This window comes from Cyprinodon variegatus, unplaced genomic scaffold (genome assembly GCF_000732505.1).
Source record: "Cyprinodon variegatus isolate N-32 unplaced genomic scaffold, C_variegatus-1.0 Scaffold108, whole genome shotgun sequence".
NCBI lineage: Eukaryota > Metazoa > Chordata > Actinopteri > Cyprinodontiformes > Cyprinodontidae > Cyprinodon > Cyprinodon variegatus.
The window spans coordinates 355,380-374,523 of NW_015150561.1; the positions used below are offsets into that span (position 1 = coordinate 355,380).

A 19,144-nucleotide genomic window follows, 5' to 3' on the forward strand; every position below is an offset into this window, starting at 1 on the left:
AAAAATAGAAATGGATGAAATTAACAGAAAATCTGTCTCCTTTTAAGCACATCAATAAAAGATGGGCATCTCAAAATATTTGCACAGAGCTGAAAGCCATGGCAACCGATTCTTTCTCGTTTTTTATTGTTATAAATGAGCAGATGGGACAGAGAAAAGGTAAAACATATGGTTCTCAGTTTTAATCATCTGAATCTGAAGCATATTGTTGAAAAACATTTTTTTTTTCATCTCCTGCAGTTTTCTCATAACTTCTTTTTATTTTGTGATTTGTTTGAGTAACAGGGAATTAGGACTTTTTTTGGGATCAAACCACAAATTTTCATATTTTAGGGTGACTGTATTTAACAGACCAACACAAAGTAGACCTTACATATTTATTTGTAAAGCATATTTTACAAGTAAGGCATATTTTTTGGATCTTTTACAGAGCGAGTGATCTTTTACTGGGTGAGCCCTGAGCATAGGGCGACAGTGGTTTCAGGTGTAGAAGTTTGCCCTGAAATCGAAGGATTGACGGTTCAAGCCCGGGCTCCGACTTTCAGTGTCGTGTCCTTGGGTAAGACACTTCACCTGCATTGTCTACTATTGTTGTCAGAGAGCCTGGTGGCGCCAGTGTACGCCCCAGGGCAGCTGTGGCTACAATGTGTGTGAGTGTGTGCATGAATGGGTAAATGACTGAATGTAGTGTAAAGCACTTTGGTCAAGTCTCCTGACTTGAAAAAGTGCTATATAAGTATAGGCCATTTACTGATGAAAACCTAAAAAGTTTGGTGTACATCAGTATTCTAAGTCAATGTTTGGTCTAGAACTACCATCTGCTGTAGTCACAGTTTAAAGAACGTCTAGGATGTCTGTACATAAAGCTACCAATATTTTTGCCTGTTCTCTATAGCCAAAAAACCTGAATCCCATCAGGAAGGATACAGATAATGAGCAAACAGTAGTTCTAAGGTCTTGCCCCAGATTATGACATCTTATGTCTAAAAACTTTATTAAAATCAGTGAAAAAAGGGACTCTTGGAAGATCAAATATCTTAACTAAGCATTTTACTATTGTTTTACTAATAACGGCTTTATTGTATATCATTTTTATTCACCGTCTCATTCAAAAATATATTTTGAAAACTTTTTTTTTTTATTAAACCGTTGATAATATATGTTTTTTAATTATTTATCATTTTATATTGTTCTATACATATATGCTCCTTGTTTTTATATTTACCTGATCTGGGCCTGGAGATGAACAACTGCCTTAATGTCTAAATCTGTCCAAGTTGCATCTCATCCAGTCTTAATAAATATGCAATGTGCCACTTTAAATCACCAACGATTAAATTCTCAGTTAGATGTAAGTCAGGACTTTCACTTAACTGCTCCTACACTTGAATATGTGACTAATTGAATAAGGCTGCATAGCACTTAGCATATGTACATCGTCATCGCAATATCATTGTGTGTTATGTTCATAATCTAAAGGACTTATTTGAGTTCCTTCATTTCAGGCTAATATATTCCAGCTGTTATAAACTTAGTTTTCATATTCCAGTGTAACAATAGTCCTAATGAATAGTATCACGGCAGCAGTTGCTCACACCAATGACATTGTCTAAATTGATAATACGGCAATAGGAGAACAGATGTAAAGTTACAGTTAAACTGGTCATTTTTCATGACCAGTTTAACTCCTACTATTTACCTTAGTGTTTTCTGATATTATATAGCCCTATATGTGAAAGTGGTGAGCTATTCATCCTGCAGAAGGTTAATGTTCACCCTAGTCTCAGTGGGTTAAAGCAGCAGGTCCTGTTTCCATTCATCTTCATGTCAACTGAGACCTGGTTTTGAGTGACTTCCGAAGAGAAAACATCTCCACAGCATTATACTGCTAGCAGCGTGTTTCTCTATAGAGATGGCATGAACAAGTTGATGTCAATCGTCAGTTTTCCATCCACTAACCATTTGCATGTAGACCATTTTATCACCTTCTTCCAAATGTTTGCTGTGTCTCCTACATGGCATGTGTTAAATTAACAGGTCACCTTGCTTTCTTTCAGCATTGACCTTCCTCTTCCCACTCTACAGATTAGTGAATGCATGGCTAATACTTGTCCTTTCAACCTGTTCTAACCAGGTGAGGACTTAAGCAACACTTTAAAACTTACTTATAAACACAGTGACCTTTTTTTAGGGTGACATTCACTTAGAGATGGTGCAAAACAAAGAAATCTAAAAACGTATTTCAACACGCTATACAATTTCTTTGTTAGGAACATAATACGTTTGTAAGGAAGGGAATATAGATTGTTTTTAAGAAGTAAGGTTAGTGTTGGTTTGTTTGCAGAAGCTTTAATTGGATTGTTTTTACTGAGATGACGGCACGTCTCCTGCATGTAATAGAGTTAGTCCAGGATGTGTTGGCTTCTGAAGGTGTAAGTTCATTTTAAATAATCCTTCCAATAAAACAGTGAAGCAGGTGGAAAACAGGTGGTGTGTTGGTGCTTCTGGCTGATGGAACTGTCAGGACTAATTTCCCCGTTTGCTTTGTTTCTTTGTCTTACATTTAATAACAAGCTGTTAAGCTTTCCTTTTCATTTTGCTGCCTGCAGATTCACAGCCTTTCTAATGAATAGAAACCATGAATGTTTATGTGCTTGTGTGCGTGCAAACAATGCTTTTGTTTGTCCCTGATAAGCATTTTGTATTTAATGTTTGAAGAGCACATATTGGATTGCTGGAGGTCTAAAGATGTGGTTCATGGTTTAATTTGGAGTAAAATAAGCTTTCTCTGTATTTTCTCAGCCTGCATGCCTAATGCGTACTTTAGAAGTTCTAAAGGAGTAAATAGTTGACTTTAAATAGTTTTCGTGCAATTTCCGAATCAATACGAACCTTGACACAATAATAGCAGCGGAAACCTGGAGAAGATGTGTTGTCTCTGGAACAAATGTTTTCAAGGCTTTTAAAACGGATACACTTTTTAAAGAGGTATCATTTGTTGCGCAGGAGTGCTTTCACCTCCATCTCCTTTTCAATTTCAACTATCTTGTTTTCCACTGCCAGCGCATATATGAGTGCACACCTAAGTACAGAGAGATTGTATTCCAGCTCTGTTTTTTGGCCTTTTCAAAACGATGATTCTGGCTTCTCCCGGAGGATTTTGCAGCAGAGGTGAACTGAGCCACGAGGACGTCTGGACAAAGGCCTGATGGATTAGGGTTGTTGTTTTCACGTCGGAGCTCCGTGTCTGATAAACAAAGTCAATGCAGATTGGGCGCACAGCTGCTTGAGCTGCAGTTATTGCTGTTTGGCTGTCATCACAGTGAGGGTGCGCCGCCCGCCGTGTTTTGCTCCCTTGCTGTTTTGGTGTTGCATTGAAGAGCGAAATATGATGGGGTTGAAGGGGGTTACAGGTGTGGTCCATGTGCTGAATCAGCTGAGAGACGGAAAATCAAGGCAATTAGAGCTTTGGTGGCGCATGTGCATATGTGTGGGATGTGCATTTGCTGTTGGAGAATTCAGGTATGACATCAGTGCTCCTTGGCACTTGTAACTTCATGTTAATGCAATAGTTCCCTGCATACTCCGGCCTGAGGTTATTATGCTGAAGGTGTAACACTCCCTGGGAAATATTCATAATTATGTGCATTTTCAGATTCTGAATATATATGGAAATGCTTTTTTTATGGAGAGCAGACCAAATGTTAAAAAAAACAATTCATCCATTTTCTATTTAAACTTCATTATCACAGAGTAAAAGTTGGGCAGGTCACCATATTTATGTCAATAGGCTGCACAGGTCGGCACAGAGACAGACAAATCTGACCTACAGTACACATATGCATGGACACTGTCACACATTAAATTCATCAGTTTACATAACGTACGTTTTTGGAATGTGAGAAAACACTTGCAAGGAAAAACTGCCAGAAACATCTGTTCAACACACAGTGAAAACATGTAGCATATAAACTTTGACATATTCAACACTTTCAAAAAAATTTTTTAATAACTAAAATCTATTTTAATCATTTCTTATTCTCTGCTGTTAAGTCATAGAAAAAAAGGAGACATTTCCTTTCCTCCACATACCTTTCAATCTTTGTTGCACCCAGTTATGTTTAAAAAAAGCCTTTCCTTTCACTTTAAAATTGAAAAATTATGTTTAATTATAAATTCAGCCGCACTGCCCAGTTTCTTCTGCACCTTGGTTCCATTTTACCTGCTTACAAGCTTACAAGTGTGACTTATGGACAAGCGAGCAACGTTATGCAGTAAATTACTTTGAACTTAACCCCATAACAAACTTTACAGATGGCCAAACAGAAATAAGTGTATTTGCATGAATAACGATGCTGCCATTTGACTCATGGACAGGATTTCAACACACGAAAAAGCAGGCCTCGAAAAGCACACAGTGGCTACAGTTAAAAGTAGTGAAACTCAATTCAATTCAGTTTATTTATATAGCAGCAATTCACTACACACGTCATCTCAATGCTCTTTACAGTTCCTTACTCTGCTCTCTTTGACCCAGAAACTTAATTTGATTAATTTGTAATTTCAAATTTTGATTACTGTTCTTGATTCAGATATCCGTATATTTTTTTATTTTTGTAGATGTGAATCTGTTTGCTTCCATTTGTCTTTTTCCTTTGCAAATAAAAAAATGACCATACTGTTAGATATTAAAGGGTATTTCCCTTTTACTTCTATGTAGTAGGTAAAAGAGAGCATCTACTAGGAAAATAGATGTTGCACAGCACAGATAAAGCTGACAGTGAAAAATCCGGCTGGGTTATATATTTTCTAAGATGTCAACTAACTATATGTCAGTTGATCAAAACTGACAAATAGAGTGCATTTAGAAGGTTTTACATAATCTAGATATTAGTCCTATTACTTATAATTTTTTTTACTTTATTTGTTGAAACTCAAACCTTTTAAAATGTAATAGTGCATGACACTCCTCTGCTTTTGTCAAAGTTCACCTGCAACAATGCTACAATGTTTTTACTACAGTGATGCTGGTACTGTATTCACAGCAAAGCTAATGCTGCATTTTCCATTTACTTATGTAAATGCACTCTAGATTTCATGTTTGTCCTTCCTCCACCCATACAGCCGCGTTAGTGTTAAATGAAATGTAACACAAAGAAAAGAGCATTTTGTTTAGACTTACAAGCTTGGCTCAATTATAATCACATCAAAACTGTTATTTCTCAAAAAAACTACCTCGAAACAAGTTTTTCCACAACATATATAGGGAATGAGCATATTAAAATGATAAATCTAAAAGTGGCTCAGTCAGGAATTTTTTATTCCGCTTTATTCGGTTATACTAAATGATGTGAGTTTCTCTCATATGGTCTCTAATACAATACATGGTACTTTGTATTGTATCCTTTTAATCTGGACACCAGAAAAACATGCTTTTTGCCATGGCAACAGCTAATGGGGATCCTTAATAAAATTACCAAAATTACCCAGCAACACGGAAAATCTGCTTTTACTGTGATATCTAGATATAAACCAGATGAATATGCCTCGCCTTAGTTATTTTTTTTTACCCAGAGCCAAAGGTTAGCTAAATGTTAGCTAAATGCCCTTGTTACATTTTTCAAACTGAAATTCCCTTTTGGTATTGATAAAGTATTTCAGAATTGAATTTGAGTTGAATTATTTTTTTTCAACCCATTGAGACCCTGAATAGTTCAGGTGCCCCTTAGGGGAGATGCGCCCCACACTTTTAAAAGCCATGCTGTAGATATCTAATGTTTGGAACCTAACAACTTAGTTATAAGGAAGGGAAACACAGCTAGGGTCATATACCCAACAACAGATAAAACTCTCTGGAGGTCCACTTCACACCCGCCAACTGGGGGGAACAAATGGGAAAATTGTCCCAGGGCCCAGGACAGAGGGGGGGGCCAAAATACAGGCAGAAGATATACTTTGAAGTACTTTCCTCCCTGCAGTCTTCTACCTGCATTTGGCCATCACTATGTATTATGATATTATTATGTATCAGTATTCTTCTATCCTACTTCAAAAGGGCTGAGCTGTGTCCTATTGTAAAGAAACCTAACCTTGATACTTGTTAAATCTCAAAATTTGCCTCAAGTCAAAGCTGCCTCATTTCACTAAAATACTTGAAAAACTAGTTGAAATCCAGCTCAGCTCCCGGCTTTCTAAATAAAAGATTTTGGACCATCTTAAGCCTGGCTTTCTAAAGCAGCACTCTATTGAAACTGCTTTAGTAAAAATCCACAACAATGGTTATGGATGGAGGGTAAAGTTCGCTGTTGGTGCAGCTGGATCCTTGTAACACCTTTCATACTGTGCAGCCGTGATATCCACCTGTATGTATGCCTTAAAGTGCATTAGATCGTTGGCTTTTTTTTTTTTTTTTTTGTAACTCTCTGGTATTAAACACAGAAAACACAGCTGGTATAATGACTCCTATCCACCTACAAGCAACAATAAGCCTGAAAAATACCTTTTGGCGTAGCAAATAAAAACATTTAGCAGCTGGCGTTTAATTTGGATTTGATTCACATGATTTTCTTCACTTCAGGATGCAGCAGCCAGATGTTTCACTAAATCAAGTAAATTCTCCCATATTACCCCCATCTTGCATTGGCTCCCAGTTGATTTCAGAATTAGCTTTCTTACTCTCACCTAGAGGCTCTAAATGGTCCAGCTCTTGACTATGAACATGGGATTTTCCTAAATGTTCCTTATGGCAGAAAGCTGAAACCAACAAAGTTTTTCTGATTCTCTTGATATATAAATGTTATTAATCTATTCAAAAATGTTCTGTTCTGCCAGGCTTTTATTGTATTTCCGATGTCTTATCTAGCTCTGATTTTATTGTGTTTTCTTTATCTTGTTCTGAACTTGTTTTTTCTGTTTCTTATCTTATCCTTATTTTATTGTCCCTTCTGTGTCCTTAGCTCACCGTGATTGTTTTGAACAGCGCTTTGTGGCATTGTGTCTCCAAAAGGTGCTTTATAAATAATCTTTACTTACATACTTGCCAACAACAAAAAAATTAAACTTAAACAATTAAAACCAGGAATGATACAATTGTACAGATGACCTCATACATTTGAGGCATGGTCATGCTGTAAATGTTTGAGCCTGCTGTTGTCTAAGCTTTTCCTCCTCTGGGCAGATTTTTTTCATTGACTGTGTAATTCAGAACAGCTCAGCTCCCTACAATCATTTTTAGTTAATCTTTTGTCTATTTTATACCAGTGTTAAATTCCACAAACACTAAATGTTGAATATGCAAATAAAGAAATGCCATTAAAACAGTTCAATTTCTATTTATTTATTTGAACTATAAACAATACACTTAGCCATCAACTGCTAAGCTAGTAAATAAAAGTTAAGAATATCAGCAGCCGGCCAGGTCTTCAATTTGGCACAAATCCTTATTATATTTTTTATTGTTAATGCAAATCATATAAGTGTTAAAGAACTGATACATGAAAACCTAATATGGAGGATGTATTGTTGTTTTATGAAGTTCACCTCTGATTGTTAGCAGATGGCTCTGCAAGAATGAGTTCAGTAAGCCTTTTTCTTGCTATAAAAATATGAATGATTTTACACGTGCTAATGTAATGCTGGCTTAAATTTGAGCTGTATTAGAGTTGCCTGCGATGGACTGGCGACCTATCCAGGTTATACCCCACCTCTGGTCCGACAGCTGGAGATAGGCATCAGCACCCCTCGCGACCCCGCTTCGGATAAGCGTGTCAGAAAAGAGATGGATGGATGTATTAGAGTTGTTTTTGTTGTTTTTAATGCTTTTGTTTGTGTGTTGCAACCACTGAGAGAGTAACATAGGATCCTCAACCTCCATTAAAGCTCCTTGCATCCTCACAGGCTAGATGCGCTAAACACACATATTGGCTGTCAGCAGCAATGCAATAGTATTGAGATGGCATCATACAAAATTGAAAACAAACAATAATGAAATGATGTAAAAACAGGCTGTAGGGAATAAACCTTGATGCCCGTTTGCTCACATGTGGCCACAATGGCCATCAAGAAGACTCTGGAAGAGTTCTTAGTAAAACCAAGATAGATTGCATAAAGTTGACCAAATTCAACTGACCTGTGCAGGTCAGTCTTGGGCAGCAGCTGACCTGAGCATGTCACAACCAGTCCTACATTATGTCATTTTCTGATCTTACATCCTGAGCCTATGACCCAACGTTCAGAAAGAGAGAATCTTCATTGACCCAAAGAACACAGAGACCAAAAATAAATAATAAACCCATAGACTTGGGGAAAATAGTCTTTTGATTTATGAGACTCTTACTCTACAGGTTAAAAGTTAAAATGACAGCTAGTTTTTGACAGTGAGTACAAAGACCTGTTAAAATATTGTATTATGAAGCTGAAATCTCAGAAAAGAAATCAGTTATTTATGACTTTAAATTCTGTTAAGCTTTTATTAATTTCATGTATTTACTAACTAGATATTTTTTATTGTTTTTTTTTTCTGAAGAGCACAACTTGATGTCCTTCAAAAAATAACTGTTGTAAAGAGATGAGGTGATCCTGAACAAGGGACAACCTTTAAAATAATTCTTGAGGTTTTTATGGATTGGTTGCAAAAACTTGGTCAAACCATTTTTGGTTGCAACAACCAATGTTTTGGTCATAATTGGACCAAGCCATTGGTTACAGATCAGCCAATGTAAATGGTTATGCCAGGCATCCCCAAACTCGGTCCTCAAGGCCCCCTGTCCTGCAGGTTTTCGAGGTTTCCTTGCTCCAGGACAGCTGATTTTAATTGAAAGCTGATTAACAGGCTTTTGGTCTACTGCAATCATTATAATCAGCTGTGCTGAAGCTGAGAAACCTCTAAAACCTGCAGGACAGGGGGCCTTGAGGACCGAGTTTGGGGATTCCTGGGTTAAGCAAACAACCAATAAACATGGTAACTGATGGTTTACGTAGTAATCTGACTGTTTGGCTGGAGTCAAGTGTGTAATAGTTATGGATCTAGAGAACAATCACAGTGATGTGTACATGTATAGCATACAAATCTTGAATATAACCTTGGCTGTAACATTAAGAATAACTATTAAAAAATTCCAGGAAGCAACAGTGGTGTTGGATGCAGGAGTTTTCCCTGCAACCAAAGGGTTGATGGTTCTACCTTCCAATATCATTATATTATTTTGTATGTTTTGGTCAAAGTGACCAATTGGTATTGTTTTCTCTATTACCAATATAGATTGATTAAAAACACGACCTAACCAACAGCTTTGCTTTCACAAGCAGATTATTATGACTGTTATCAGAAGGTTTTGTTTGGTACCTTTATATGATACTTTATTAAAAATTATTTAGGGAGTAAAATCATATAAACAAGAGACGAAAAGAGAAAGAAAGGGAATATGAACTAAGGGGGGGGGGGGGGGGGAGGTTGAGAGAAAGAAATAGAGACAAGAAAGAGTGCATGAAAGAGAGAAAAAAAACCCAGCAAAAATAGACAACACAAAAGACACACAGTAACTCCTACAAGTCTGCTCCCACAGCCCTATGACATGAGAGGAACAGACAACAGAATAAAACAAGTGCAAAAGGAAGAAAAATAAAGCCAAATTAAACTAACCAAACTTCAAGGAAGGTAAAACTAATTGTGATTACACATATTCAGGGTGGTTAATAGCCTTAGCTGCAGCTTAGTATTTATTGTGTAATATTATTGTGTATCTGTGAAACCCTAGAACTAAACTTCAGTGGTATGTATGCATGGGCATGCTCATGTATAAAGGGTTTACAAACTATTCTTCGGAAGGAAAATATGCTTAATAGCAGGCGTGGGCGGCAAGCAAGTAGCAAGTAGGCCACAACCCAGACCCGACACAGTCTCAACCCCAGCTCCAACACCCAGTGCGCCCCAAAGAAAGGGAGAGTCAAGCCCGGAAAAAGATAGGTGAGGGACACGACGCAGCGGCGATAGAGCACACGTACCAGCCCCGCCCCACACCCAAGCAGAAAGGTGACCAGCCAGTGTGATGCGATCTGACCAGGGGGCACCATGCCCTGATGATCCCCAGATCTGATCTTCTGACCCAGTATTCAGCATAGTCCAGGGCTCGCTATAACCAGACCTGGAAATGACCACAGCGAGACCCACACCTACGCCAAGGTGGATAGTGCGCCACACCCGACCCAAGACTCCCAGCAACCACACACACAAACCCACCCACACAAACATTCCTCATACAAAAGGGAATAGAAACTGCCTGACTGACCAACCCCCTCAGGCCTCAAGTGGGGAAGCAGCAGAGCCCAGTAGAAGCTTCCCACCCAGAGGCGGCAGTAGGGGACCAGAGCCAATCCCAGAGCTGTGTGTAGTTCCTGTTTTCATTGCGTTTACACAAGTATGGTTCACCTGTCTCTATAATGCATGCCTTAAATCCATACAAATATTTAGTGAAGGGATGCAGCACATTAATGGTTGCTCTTAGCTGATGACCAGCAGGCATAAACAGCTGCCAGTTTTATGCCTTAGCATGAGTCAGTGCTCTGCTGATCTGAAAGGACTGCATCGCTCCACATTTGCTTCAGAGACTTAGAGGCAATGCGAGTGCCCATTTATAACTGTTGTAAACCTAAAACAAGCTGTAATGGAGAGGCTGGACTCCTGCAACTGACGACTAAAATTCCAGTATGTTGCTTCAGTCATTATTTATAAGATCTTTCTAGTATTCATCTTTTTTAAGGTACAACTCTGATAGCTGGTGATTTGTATTCTTAAAAATAGCCTGAGTATAAAATGTTCCAGGACATCAGATGTGAATTTTTCTGTGCCACAGTGTGTGCTGCTGCAGGAAAAGCACTTTGAAAACAACTGTACTCACCCAAAACAAGAAGCTAAAGAAGAAGAGAAAATATCTGATCCATGGGTTGACGAAGGAGAATGTCTCAGCTCGGTTCAGATTTGATTCTCTGTCCATTTTTATTTTTTTTTTTAATTTCCAATCAGACTTCTAAATGGAAATCATTTGCAGCCCCAGCCTGTGCATACCCAACTGTTATGCGAATGTGTGATGGGTTGGGTTGTTTGTAATCTGAAAGGGGTGTCAAGCTTTCTAAAAAAAATGTTAGGGGGGTTGGGAGGGGTTGAGTTGTGACACTGCCCAACCATGCTGGTAAGACCGAGAACTCTCCATGTAGTCTGACAGGTCAGATTACACTGGATCTTTGTGGGTGAGTGCAGCTGAAAGGGCTATAAGCTTTGGTGTTATCAATCTTCCATTATTAGAACTCATTTAACCTCAAAGTCTGTTTTAATTCAGCTTTTTGTGTCACATCAAAGTTTTAGATCCCACATCCTATTCCCGTGAGCGCGTTGCCCACTTATTTCCTTACTTAAAGCTTATTGCTTTTGAAAGGCTCATGTCCTAATTGCAGCTTCAAAAGACAGATGCAACTCTGCAAAGCATAAAACAGAATGACAGCTGACAACAGCTGGACAACATCATCTTTAGAAAAGGAACATTTAATTTAGTTACGGGAAAAAAAAAGGCATTTTTTATGTTTGTTAATTCTGCTTTATGGAAAAGGAATGAACTTCTACAAACATACGATCTGCCAAATCCATGTGATGTGATGTGGAAAAAAAAGGAAGAAACCTCAATGTTATTTTTTTGCATTTTAGATTAAAATGTGTCAGAGTGAGCTGGGGAATCACAGGAGGACTCTGTATGGGTAAAATATTCATGCTAAAACTTAAATTTTTTATTCATGCTAACATGAAAAAATTCTGTTTTTCTATTTTAATGAAAGAATTTCTCCTAATCTCAGGAATGTTAAGATTTTTGTGTGAAAGTTTTGCAATGTTTTATTTGCCTATTTTTTTTTTTTTTAACACATTTTCTGTTTATTTCTTTAGCATGACACAATGATTCTGCATTATCTGTGGCTTTAGAAAACCTGCATGTGATGAAATATTCAAGAAGTAACTTTCCTAACTATATAGAATAGTAAAGAAGAATGGGTCCACATAAAACTACAATAAAACACAAGGATTTTAATGCTTCATAAAAAGAAAATTCTCTCTTTCCATCATTCCACCAAACTGATCATGACAGGTGTTCTCCAATTTTTAGAGTGAGTCTGAAAATATTGTATGCTATCGATATTGCCCCTCTCTCTGAATAATAACATACTCACATTTATCCGTGATGCTGGGAAGTTCTCTAGTTGGTTATGTCCTGGGACTCCTGATTCCTACTACTGATACACCATTGCACTTATACCCTGCAGCAATGATAAGCCTTGATTATTCTTTCCTGGGGCGATCCTTGTGGTTTTTGCAACTGCACTTGGATAAACTTTCAAAGTTTTTCCTTTCCTCCAATTAAGAAATCTTCAATCTTCAAATTTTCTTTAGCTAGTTTCATTCATGTCTAGTGATCCGTTCTTGGATATCCTGCTGTTATTCACTCTGAAATGCAGATGGACTTCAACACATTTTTGGTAATCCCTAAAAGGTCCTAGATCTCTGTTGAAAAAAGCATTTGTTTTCTATTAGTATCACATGTGTGTTCAAGCTTTTATCAACCACTCAGATTGCATAAAACTACATGTTATGGGATAGTTTGATTTCCTTATTTGTAACTGGAAATGCACCACCGGAGGAAAGTTCAAGAAAATACAAGCTTGCCCCTTAGATTAGTATTCATACCTGTTCATATTTCTTTTATTGCAACTATGTACATTCAACCCTGGTGAGGGAAAAGTTCCAAGATTTCAAGCTTCTTTGGAAAGTGTTGTTTTACTGGTCTAAATTCAAATGCTAAATGAACAAGGTTAGTATTAATGGCTGCCTGGCTCATTAAAAGATGTTTGGCCCTCAATCACAAGCCTTGAACTGAGAGAGAACCGTTTCTTTTTTACACGTCCTGCATGACTATAGAACTACAATGAGGAAGCAGGAAATCCCATGTGCAGTTTGCTTCACACCATGTGACACAATCATCATAAAAGATACTCCGGTCAGACAAATAAGACACCAATTAAGAAAACTGCCACTGTTGTGAATTACAGGTATATAAGGCTAGTTACTGAGCTCCTTTAAATCCATGATCAGGGAGCCAGTTTCTTTATGCTGTGAAACAAATTTACAATACAATTCTCAAACTTTCTTCAGGCTTGTATTTCTTCAAGCTTATATTTTCCAATATTATTTTTCTGGCTTCTGCTTTGCTAATATGATCTCATTTTCTAGTCTCCTGACTCAGGGACTGCAGGACATATTTAAAATCATGTGGACTGTTTCTGAGACTCTGTGTCTATATATGTCTCAACCAGCTCTTCTTCCTCAGCTTTTTACTGCTATTTCAACTTCACAGTCTATTTAAATAAAGTGTTAAAACAGATTTCGATATTGACATACCTGCAAAATTTGATAAATACATATTTTTAACATTAAACAATGTAACCAAAGATCTATACTTACAGATGATTTAATAACACAACAAACATTGATAAAAATGTTTCCTTCTGTTCTTTTGTTTTGTCCAGAGATATAAAACTCTGGTGATATAATCATCTGACATTGATATCGCTATTATAGCCAGTAACCAGAATGCACCGGTATGTATTTGCCTACCCTTCTATAATTGTGAAATTTAACCACAGCTCCAATGGGATTATATCTGAATAAATAAAGAATAAAAAGAGGTTTCATCTTGCTTTAGTTAATCATCCCAAAATCCTGCCTGCTTCACCGCCACATGTAAGCTCCTCCCTCCCAAAACAATACTGTATCTTGCATAAGTCACCACTCATGTTTTATAAGCATTTTGTGTCAAGGCTCAGATAGTAGGACTCAGAATCCAAGCAGACAGAATAGATGTGTTTGAAAATGAAACGCTTTATTGACTGCTCAGTACACTGTGGCTCATCAGCTGGGCCGTGCTTACTCTACTCTGTAGAGTTAGATACTCAGGTTAGTGACCAAGAAACTCAGAAGGGGAATGATAGTGAGAATGTGACTAACCTGGTTCTTAAGTTCTGTCTGTGCCCAGAGAAAGGAGTAGAAATCAGTGTGATGATTTCTCCACAGCATGCAGTGGGAGCCACCCAGAAAGTTCCAGGAGTGAGGCAGAGCAGAATGACGAGCAGAAGCCAGCAGACGAGGAAGAGCAGCAGAATCCAGAGCAGCGTTGATGCTGGAGCAGATGTCCAGGCCAGAGGATCAAAGAGACGAAGAGGTACCGAAGAGGAATCCGAAACCCGGGTAAGGGGACAGATCCAAGTTCGTTAACAGACAGAATCCAGCAGTTCATAGATGTGACAGGCAGAAACAGACCAGAACAGAGGAGCAACTAACTCAGCAGTCCAGATCAAAAAACAGGTTAGAATCAGGTAATCAAAAACACTTCTGGGTAAGCTAGAGAATTCTCACACAGGGCTTGCATAACTTGGCACTGATGGCTGGAAACAAGCAGCTTAAATAAGAAATGGAACAAGTGGATCTGATGAAAACTGGGCATAGCTAAGCAGGTGGAAGGAATGAACTAATAATCCAGTCATCAGTGCCAAGATCATGACATTTGTTTTCATCAGACAACCCTGAAACCTTGAATTGTCCCTCAGCAGTCTTTAATTTAGAAGACGAGACATGAAGCATGTTCAGCTACAAATAATAACTGTTATGTCCTGGACTGATATCTTTAACAGCACATCCTCTAAAAAAAAACAACTCCCAGCTCCAGCTTAACATTCTGTTCCTTTCCTTTCATGATTTGCAGTAAAAGTTGTCATTGCATAATGTACTTCTAATTATAGCTTTCTGATGCAGAAATACAGGAATACATGTACACTTTAACATCTTGGTTTCTCCAAATTTTCCAGCTGGGTGAAGCATAAGCTGGTGAGTTTTTACATGTCATCTGGAAATGTATCCCAGATAAAAATGTCAACAGCCCTGAAATTATTCATTAAAATCCTGTAAATGTGGATGTGAATAAAATTAAGCAGTTAAAATTCCCAGTCATTCATTGTTTAAGTAATAACTTAAAAAACAATAAAAAAAAAAAAAATCCAATAACTACAAAAAAATGAATTTTTAGGTTTTAGTGAAAGACTTTTTGGCCTTCATCCAAAAGACTTTGTCATTTCAGAGCTTGTGAAGGAAAAATGTCAAGCTTTAAAGCTCTGTGAGTCTGTTTTGTGGATCTAAATTGCATGCAGATTGGAGTCCCCATGCTGTAGGGGGCCTTAGCCTATCTCACTGAGAGATGTTTGGTGCCATGCAGGAAGTGTGAATTGGTATGCAACTAACAGGAGGGGTAATGCTGGCCTAAGCTGTAATACTTTGTGGTGCTTTAAGTGGGATCAAAATGAAGAAGAGACAAAAATGCACCTATGGGGATGGTAAAGTAACACTAGGACTAATTTTATAAAGTGCTGGTAGAGAAATTTGTATTTTTTTTGCTGTCCTTGCAAGCTGTTTATCTAATGAAACTCCACAAAGTTTCAAAAATGTTTGACCTTATTCAGGATACTGACCCCTATGATTATGAAAAGCTTTGTTTTCCTGTGGAGGTTTCATTAGGGAGAGCTTTTTAAATCTTAAACATGTCTGATGAACTTCTACAATAGGGTTCCTCGATTCTGGTCTTTCAGGTTAGGTGTCCTGCACCTTTATATTTTGATACAGCAGGACTTTTTGCTATTATTTGAGTTTGCAAACCATTTTTTCAATGTGTTCCTTCATACTTCTAATTAAATGTAATCGTCATCAGGTTCTTGTCTGAACCGTTAAGCAAACCAAAGCAAACACACACTGCGATGAAGGTAGAAGACATGCAGGAGCACACTGTGTTAACGGTCGAAATAATCAATGTGTCTGTCAATAGAAGTATTTAATAATGCTTTGTTAAAAAATAAAACATAGGTCCGGGTGTCTCTGTGTGATAATTAAACTTTTGAGCAATGCGAGCTGATAGAATTATGACATCATTAAAAGGAAAGTCAGAAAAATCTGCATCTAACTATTAACAACAGCCGTTAGCAGAGCAGTCAATGAACGCTGCTGTGGAGAAGTTTGTTTGGATGTGTAGTAGGAGCCAGGACGATGATGAAAAACTTCAAGTATGTAGGGATCATATGCTTTATGCAAACTGTGTGATCTGTGTGGCCTAGCGCCAGCACTGACTAACACACTATAGGTTGTGAAAGCTTAAATCTGAGGCCTCCGCCTCTGTTTAGAGTCATTTTTTTCTTTCTTTGACATTAATGCATCTCTTTCAAGTCATTCATCTACTGCCTCCTAAATAGTACAATTTTGTCCCTTAAATAGTGTCTCTTTATCCTTGAGGTGTAGATGCACAGCTGAATCTTGTCCATAGGCGCAGGCACTCTAATGTTAAGCCATTTGTCTGCGGAGATTGTTTAGTCTCTACAATGTACAGGCCTGTACATTTCTCACAGCGCTGAACTGCATATAACACGCCCATTCGTCCTTGTTGAGGAATTGTGTCCTTAGGAGGAATCAGCCTGAGAGTTCATTCGGTCTGAACCTCACTGGGATGATGTGATTGGAGAAAATCTTTTCATGTTTCTCAGATGAACGTATAAGAAAGGCCGTTTTGGTCATTAATCGTGTGGTCAAAGAATTTCATGTATTCACCAATGTTTACACACAAGAAAACAACTGCAATTGGTAAATATATATATTTTCTGCAGTTCTCTTCTACAAAGAGAGGGATAAGTTATCAATAGTATGTTACTGCAAGTAAGCATAGTATCGATATGGCCGCTAGTGTTTTTATAGATCCACTCATATGGATTTCCCTAAAAACAGAATGAATAATGGCATCAGAAAATTATCATGAGCTGCTACGGAAGTTTTCTGAGTTCTCAAAGGACATACAACCTCTGCTAGATTTTAATATTTGTATAATTCGTTCTTTCGCTTTTCAAATTAAAACCAAAAATTTAAAATGCAAGATGCACTTGTTTCTTCACTATTTGTTTCCAAAACAAAAAGGAAAAAAAACAGATAATGGGCAGTTTTCTGTTATCCGATATTGTGCATAAAATTGAAAATGGAACAAATGGATCATGCTGATTATGGATTGCTTATTATCCTTTTTTACTTTTTGATCTCAAGCTATTTGAATTGATTTATATGCATTAATCAAGCAGAACACTATGGCAATAGCACACAAGACACTGTTACAAGGCTACATCAATCCAGTCCTGAGGCTATTACACTAGCTAGATTTAAGGATAAATGAGGATAGACTAGTTTTGATGGTGGTCTCTACAGGTCTTAATGGTTTTGGACCTGAATACACCCATAACCTCCTGTAGCTGTCTGGTTATGAAGCCACCAGATTGCTTTAGTAATCTGGATAATTTCTTTTATCAGTTTCAAGTCAGAACCACACTTGGATAAGCTGCATTCAGCTTCTATGCTCCACATGCCTGGAAAGATTCAGATCATCTCAAACGCTGTTTATTTACATCTAGATTGAAGACCCACCTGCTCTAAGCTGTATTTAAATTAAAATTAAGTTTTTATTTAGTAGTCCAATTATGCACAGCCTCCAATGCTAGTGTTAGTAAGATTTCTTCTTTGTTTTTCCATTTTAAATTATGTTTTTATTCTTTTCTTTTTTTTTTTTATGCTTTTTTTCCCTTCTGCATCACACTAATGCTTTGTTTAATGTAAAGCACTTCAAATTGTGGACATTATAAATACAATACAAATAAAGCTGCCTTGCTAGCTTTCCTATAATGTTTTTTTTGTATTTAAACAGAACCTGCTAGTCATTTGCCAGGTCAATAATAGGCTAAACTACCCCCTTAAACAGGCCCTAATCCATCTACTATGTCAGTATAGATCGAGATCATATCTCCAAATGCAGGATGACCTTAACAAATTTGTGTGTTCAACTTGGCCTGTCAAGTGAGTCAGATAGGACTTGGCAGAGTTGTGCAGCCCTGGAATGCCAATAGGATACCAGGTAAGTTGTGGTAATATATATATAGTTTTATAACAGTATGACAGTTTTGTTTCAGAATAAAAAAAAAAAAAAGAAAAAAAAAATCACCAATTTTACGCAGAGGTTGCGAGATGCCCAGCAAGAATTCCAGCAGAGCAGTTGCCCAGTGCTGCTGAAGCAGCATGGATGTATGAACAGGAGCTGGGGTCCTCCCTGACTTGGGTATCTGCCTTTGGCTCTGATCCATTTTCAACAGAGGAAGACCAATGCCGTGCTGAGCAGCTATTTGGAGCGAGGTTTCCAGACATACAGTATCTGTTTTTAACAATGACTTCAGCGAGTTTCAGGAGGCACTGTTCTACTGGATAAGTGTTGCTGAAAGACATGTGAGATGAATGTATTTTCTGAATGATATTAATAAATGTGAAGCTTGGTTAAAAACTGAATTTTTCATATCAAAAATACAAGTGTAACAATTATGAAACTGCATTTTCTTGTAGTAACTGCTCTGAATATATGGAGAACCTGATACTTGTTTGAAAGCATCAGGTCAAAAACTTTTACTGAATGCCTTTTTAAATTGTAAAGTGGAAGTACTGAAAAAACAGCTTTATGCTTACAAATTAGATGCAGCATCACAAAACTAAATTTTTCAGAATTTATAAAACAACAAACACGTTAGTATTGGACTGTATGAAAACAAAACATTGGTTGTCACTCTAACAGATAAAAATTATGGCAGCAAAAACTTTTCCAGTGCAGGCAGTGCCTCAGAGAATCCAGCCAACTCATGGATGCTGCCCTCCCAAGTCCACAGCACAACACATCGGGTAGTGGCTGTTATTCCACTCCATGATGCATGCCTTGCACCCGACCAGGCTTCTGCAGCAGATTGCAAACATGGACTTATCTACTGGACCAGTAGATTGAAAGAAGGCTGAAGAAGTTTAATTTTGCTGACAAATTGTGAGCAGAGCATTGACAGATGGTTGATATGCAGAGGTTTGCCAGCACACAGAATACTTCTGCAGATAATGCACCACAAAGGTAATAACCGATAGGAAAAAGTATGTTTTAGCAAGAAGTAAAAGTTTTCTTTCATCACCTCACAAACTTTTTCGTTGTGGTGCTACTTGAAATTGTGG

The 19,144-nt window shown here is 37.7% G+C and overlaps 1 protein-coding gene across 1 annotated transcript in view; it reads right to left on the bottom strand.

Annotated features, from left to right (window-relative positions):
• LOC107084728 (tetraspanin-33-like) overlaps positions 1–11,045 on the bottom strand; it is a 23,434-nt gene extending 12,389 nt beyond the window's left edge. The window contains exon 1 of the mRNA XM_015374699.1: positions 10,896–11,045. Coding sequence (XP_015230185.1) covers positions 10,896–10,991 — 96 coding nt within the window. The 5' untranslated portion in view covers positions 10,992–11,045. The remainder of the gene's footprint in view (positions 1–10,895) is intronic.
• Between the last annotated feature and the right edge of the window lie 8,099 nt (positions 11,046–19,144).